Raw genomic sequence first — 6000 nt, 5'->3', positions numbered from 1 at the left:
AGTTCTCCTCAGCTCAAACATGGCCACATTTGGGGGTGGTGGAGGTGGGAACAAAAGAGTCTCCCTTAAGACCAGCTGGCAGAGGAGGGAAAGGACCGTGTTTGGTTCACAGTTGGGCTGACTTGGTAAGTGGCTGCTGCTGTTATACTAGAACCACTCAAGAGTGGCCTTGAAGGACTTAAAATCCTCCTAGTGGGCAGTGCCTTACGTTATCTATTTTGTATGGAAAGAGAAGTGGCCCAAGATAAGAATACACACACATTTGTGGACATTGGCGAATGGCTAGGTTGATTAGTCCGAGGCCTGGAAAGAGAAAGATTGAAAGTTTGGGGATAAGGAGGCTTGCCAAAAAAGCATGTGGATGGAACTATGGGAGTAGGAACAAAATTTAAAGATTTTTGTATCATCTGTTAATGACCACTGGAGAATATCCACCGTGGATGAGGCACTCACTGGTGGTCATCAGTCACTGAAAGCCTGGCACAGTAGTCTCGTGGAAGTAGGCAGGTGGTAGAGATAGAAGGTAAGGGCCCAGCATGAGTTTCCAGTCACTGACACTGAACTAATAATTCTTACTGCCAAATGTCCTATCTGCCAGCAATAGAAATCAATACTGAGCCTCCAGTATGGCACCATCCCTGAAGGAAACCAGCCATTCACTTAGTAGCAAATTGGTGGCACTGGACCCTTCCAACCTACAGCAGCAATTCACCTTAAGCAGACTCAACACATTCCAGGTATGGGTTTTCCTTTTCTGCCTGAAAGGCCTCATCTAGCAGCAGTATCCCAGGGCTTACAAAGTTTGATGCGCCATCACAGAATCCCACACAACAACTTAGTACGGTAAAGCCATAGGCATAATACCATGGGATGGAGGTACTGATGGAGGAGGCTGGCTCGTGGTTAAACACCTGTCTGTGATCTTTCAGGCCTGACCACAGACCATAACGAAGACTTTACCTGGCATGCCTCACAGGGAAAGCTGCTCTCTCCACTCCAGACTTGGTGCACAGCCAGTGCAGTGTGGTTTCCAAGGGAGTTGCAGGCAAGGACTCAGGATGCCATGGCCAGCCATGCTCTTCCCATATTTACATTCCTACCCTGACATCTTCGTTCCTGGGTCTCTATCTGAGGTCCTCTTTATGTGCCTCTGCCAAGGCCTCCTTACAGAGGGAATGAGGGAGAACCTTTAAGACACTTTTCTCCACTCTGACTCAGCACCCAGAACTTTCCTACTCCTCTCTCCTGCTTCAGGGTCCCTAAAACTGCCAGAGCCTTTTGCCTGAGCCCCCTACATCTGTGCCAATGCACCTGATCCTCCACCACTGTGCCATTTCATGGCGGAAATGAAACACAGGAGTCAGCGCTTTTTCCAGCTCTAAACTCTTGCTTTTATCATCACAGTAAGTGATTAAAGCCTTCACTCTTCCATTTTGGGCTTGTTGCTTGGATCAGCTACTCTGACAGCTCTCCCAGCTCTGCTGAGCTCCTGACACTGATCCTGTTACATACTGTACCAACCAGGAGCTTTAAGTCTCAGAGTGACAGAGGAGCATTTTGAAAAGAAACATAAAATGTTAACAAATATTATTTATGTGTGGTACAATTTGGGGTGGTTTTTATTGTCTTTTTGCTTCTATTCTTGCTTTTCTTCAATGAATGTGCATTCACAATTGCTAAAATTATAATTTCCTATAAAATAAGGAATCAATGGTTTTTGGCTCCCAATAGATTATCTCTTTTTAGAGTAATTATCCTAATTAAGAGCCTTCATTTCTACTCTTACATTTTGATGCCACTTTACACTTTATGTATTTTGGTATAGTTGCATATTACTCTGCAAATTGTAGTTGTATTCATTCATATCCTGCCTCCATTGTTGCATTGTATGTTTTTCATCACCTTATCCACAAACATGGCTGTCCACTTTATGACACCCCAACAGAGGATGGACTGAAGGACAGGAGGAGATGACTAAAGGACAGAAGCCACACACATGATGTATCACAGAAGGAACCTGTAACAGCACAACCTCAGCCCTTCGTCCCTGTTTCTTCTCCTTAACCAATCCCCTGCCAAAGGATATAGGTTAGGTTATTTCCTCCCACCAACCCAGCCCCCAGTAGAAACAAGTGCAATTAACATCTTCATATGTATAAATTTCTGGAAGGCCTACTCCTAGGTGAAAGGGTGTGAACATTTTCATAAACTGCCAAATTGCTTTTCAATTAGGTTGTAGCAATTTAATTCTCTTAACAATGCACATGGTATTTTAATTTTAAGTGAAATAAGAATCTTAAGGCAAATGGATAAAGTTCTGACCTTAGAATTACAGGCTGTAGTCTGTCAGTGGGAAAGGATTATTCAAGCATTAGAAGGTTCCTGATGTCCCTAAAATCTCAGCCATCCCCAAACTTTGCTCCATTCATTCATTTATTACATTTGCTGTACAACAAATATTTATCAAGTCCTATGTCAGATACCATATGACAGATACTCTGTCAGATACCATGATAGGTACTAGTGATATCACAGTAAATAGAACAGACAAAAGTCCCTGCTTCTCATGGAGCTTACAGTCTTAGGGGCCCAAGCACACTGGAGCACACTGAAGACTTTGATATAATTCATTCCTTCTTGACTTTGAGCCTCAACGAGTAAATTATTTCACTTATAATTTAGAGCCCAATAATTACCCACTGTTTCACAAACACATAAAACGCATCTCTTTGGCTTGAGATTGAAAACGAAAATTTCATATCCCATACTTCAAGACATGAAAAGAGATTCATACTCTTTATATGCAGTTGTGGCAGGCTGCACAGGCACCATGGGTTGACCACATCTTTCATCAGCCCCAGGAGACATCCTAGGAATAAATAGCAGACCGGTTTGTTGACAGGTGGCCAGAAAAAGATGCATTTGCAAACAGTTCAGGTGGAACTAAGTGAAACACTTTTCTGATCTAAATGCAAATTATTCTTAAGTAATTAAACAAAAGGAAACATGAAACAAAAAAATAAAAAGAGCCCATGTTGCTCTTAGCAGCTGCAGAGAGGATTGTATGAATGATGGCAGCTTTTTAGAAAGCATTTCATTGCACGGTATGTGGCAGGCAACAAGGAAGGCTAGTCTGACTCCTAGTATGACTTTATGAATAAAATGTCCAACCTAGTATGACTTCAACTATTAATAAAATGTCCAAGGGTAGGGTGTGGGCGGGGTGGTTGTTATGTTTCTAATTAAGAGGATAGAAGAGGAGGGAGAAAAGGAAAAATAGGAAAGAAAAGAGTGAGGCCTTTTGAGAGGACGAGGTAGAATCTGGTTATCAAACTGCTCCCAGATGCCTTGTGGATCCATTCTTAGTGCACCAGAGTTGTGAATACCCTGGAAGCACTGTCAAGTCAGAGGCTCCTAAAATACATGCAGGTGGTCAAGTCCAGTAGGCAGACAGAATCTGGAGCTGGTGACGGGTTGAAGGATACAGGGCCTCAAATGAGGGAATACATACAATTGCAGATACAGTACAGTACACCAGCAATGACCATTTTGATTAAACCCTGTAAATATTAACATCTCGTGAATAGTGTCTGTGTACATGTGTGTTCAAAGAATTATTTGAACTTTTGTCCACTCTGTTTGGCATTAAAAAAATCTTTAATATTCTAGAAACCTCAAAAAGTGGAAGTGGTCCGGGTTTCTGTTAATGTCTTGGAGGCCCCTAAAATAGTACTGGTTGGTGAAAAACTTTTCAAAGTCATTAGCTCTCAGGCGTTAATTAAAACCAAAGGAGTGTAGGTTGCCTGAGAGAACTGCTCTACCGGGGAAGGAACTCTGGAATTAGGACATTTACGGGAGCCGCAGAAGAAGAGGCGCCTACAAAGGATGGCCAAACCGGGGATGGCCAAAGAGATGGGACAAAAATCAAGTGAAACGAAGTCGGGCAAAGATGGCCGAAGAGGGGGCGAGAACACAGGGAGAACGCAAGCCAATAGTGCGTTTTAAGAGGGGGATTAATCAAAGTGTCAACTATTTCGAAGACTTTCCTCGGCCACCGGAATAATGCTCCGAACTCCCCCAGGCACTGTTTGTACATCTCTTTAACTTTTTTTTTTTTTTTGAGACAGAGTCTCGCTTTGTTGCCCAGGCTAGAGTGAGTGCCGTGGCGTCAGCCTAGCTCACAGCAACCTCAATCTCCTGGCTCAAGCAATCCTTCTGCCTCAGCCTCCCAAGTAGCTGGGACTACAGGCATTCGCCACCATGCCCGGCTGATTTTTTCTATATATATTAGTTGGCCAATTAATTTCTTTCTATTTATAGTAGAGACGGGGTCTCGCTCTTGCTCAGGCTGGTTTCGAACTCCTGACCTTGAGCAATCCGCCCGCCTCGGCCTCCCAGAGAGCTAGGATTACAGGCGTGAGCCACCGCGCCCGGCCTCTTTAACTTTTTTACAGGGTTTTATCCAGTGGTTTACAGCTTATTTCCTCCAACTAGACAGCGAAAGCAGGTTTGAATCGCAATCATTTTTCTCTTCCATAGAGCGTTACTCCTGCTCCAATAGTATCAGTATAACGATTTGAAAAACTTTTGGAAAACCACCGGACAAGGATCCGACCTTTTTAACTCGCTCCAGCAGCCAAAATACCCTCAGGACACGACCACACTGCGCAGACGCAAAGGCAGAACCCCAGTCGCCCCGGGGAGGGCTTTGCATTTGGCGCGAAATCCGCGCTCGGTGGGCGGGGCCCTGGGAGGAGCCGCCGTTTATTGGGCAGGTTTGGCGCGAAGTCCTCGACCTCCCGTGCCACGATTGGCTCCGGCCGCCCCGGTCGGGCGAGGGGGCGGGGCGGCGGCGGCGCGCGCAAAGCGGCGGCGTAGGGTGAGGAGCGGCTCGTGGCGGTGGAGCGTGGCGGAGGTGGTCCTTCGGCGCTAGGCAGCGATGGACCTCGCGGCGGCAGCGGAGCCGGGCGCCGGCAGCCAGCACCTGGAGGTCCGCGACGAGGTGGCCGAGAAGTGCCAGAAACTGTTCCTAGATTTCCTGGAGGAGTAAGTCGGCGAGCGCCCTCCCCCCAGCCCCCGCGCCCTCCCCTCCGCCGCCGCCGCCGCCTCCCGAGCCCGCGGTCTCCGGCCGAGCCGGGCAGTGTGGCCGGCGCGCGTTCGGGAACCGAGGGGGCGCGCGCCCGGGAAGGGCGCCCTTCCCCGCCCCCAACTTCAGGCTCCCGGCCGAGGGGCCTGGGGACTTTCGTGAGCGGAAACCATCTTGAGCTCTTCCTCAGACGCTTGTGCGCAGCACCCGGTGGTCAGCGCTTTGCCTCTGCCGTTTATCGCTCCCGACCCGGTGGTGACGAGTAACTGGTCACTGGGCCGCTCGCGCGGCGGGGTGCAGCGGCGGGCGGAACGGGCACTGAATCCTGGCAAATCCCTGCCGCTCCAGACGGCCAGGAGCCTGGTGCTCGGGGCACCCGGGGCCCGGGCCACCCTCGGAGCCTGTGCGGATGAAAGTTTTAGCGTGAACGGTGTGGTTTGATAGCTGCTCCGAGGTCGGGGGGAGCCCTGCCCTGCTAAGCTTACCTGAACGTACCCCTTGTTCTGCGTTCCTCTCTCTCGCTGCATCCCTCCATTCCTTTCTTTCCCCCTCCTCCCCTTTTTTGCCTTCTAAGGCTCCTGGCCTCCCAGAACCCCCGTCCCTGGCTTGTTCCACCCACTAGTTACTTTTCTTGGATAGTGCAGATACACCACTGCTCTCCCTTAGAATGTGGACTCTGCTGCCTCCAGGATGAAGTGTGAACACTTTGAAATGTCTTATGAAATTTTTAAGTATACAGTTCAGTGTCATTAAGTGTGTTCACCTTGTTGTGCAGCCACCACCCCTCTCCGTCTCCAAAACACTTTTTGTCTTTCCAAAGTGGAACTCTGTGCCTATTAAACACTAATTCCGTTTTCCCCCTGCTCACAGCCACAGGTACCACCATTCTACTTTCTGTCACTGTGGGTTTGACT

General features: G+C 48.1%; 1 protein-coding gene across 1 annotated transcript in view; it reads left to right on the top strand.

Annotated features, from left to right (window-relative positions):
• The first annotated feature begins 4854 nt into the window (after positions 1-4854).
• Positions 4855-6000, top strand: part of MCM6 (minichromosome maintenance complex component 6) — a 29924-nt gene continuing 28778 nt past the window's right edge. The window contains exon 1 of the mRNA XM_012740088.3: positions 4855-5046. Coding sequence (XP_012595542.2) covers positions 4940-5046 — 107 coding nt within the window. The 5' untranslated portion in view covers positions 4855-4939. The remainder of the gene's footprint in view (positions 5047-6000) is intronic.

Source organism: Microcebus murinus, chromosome 8 (genome assembly GCF_040939455.1).
Source record: "Microcebus murinus isolate Inina chromosome 8, M.murinus_Inina_mat1.0, whole genome shotgun sequence".
NCBI classification, from domain to species: domain Eukaryota; kingdom Metazoa; phylum Chordata; class Mammalia; order Primates; family Cheirogaleidae; genus Microcebus; species Microcebus murinus.
The sequence above is the reverse complement of the archived record's forward strand: the minus strand, read 5'-3'. Positions and strand labels throughout refer to the sequence as shown.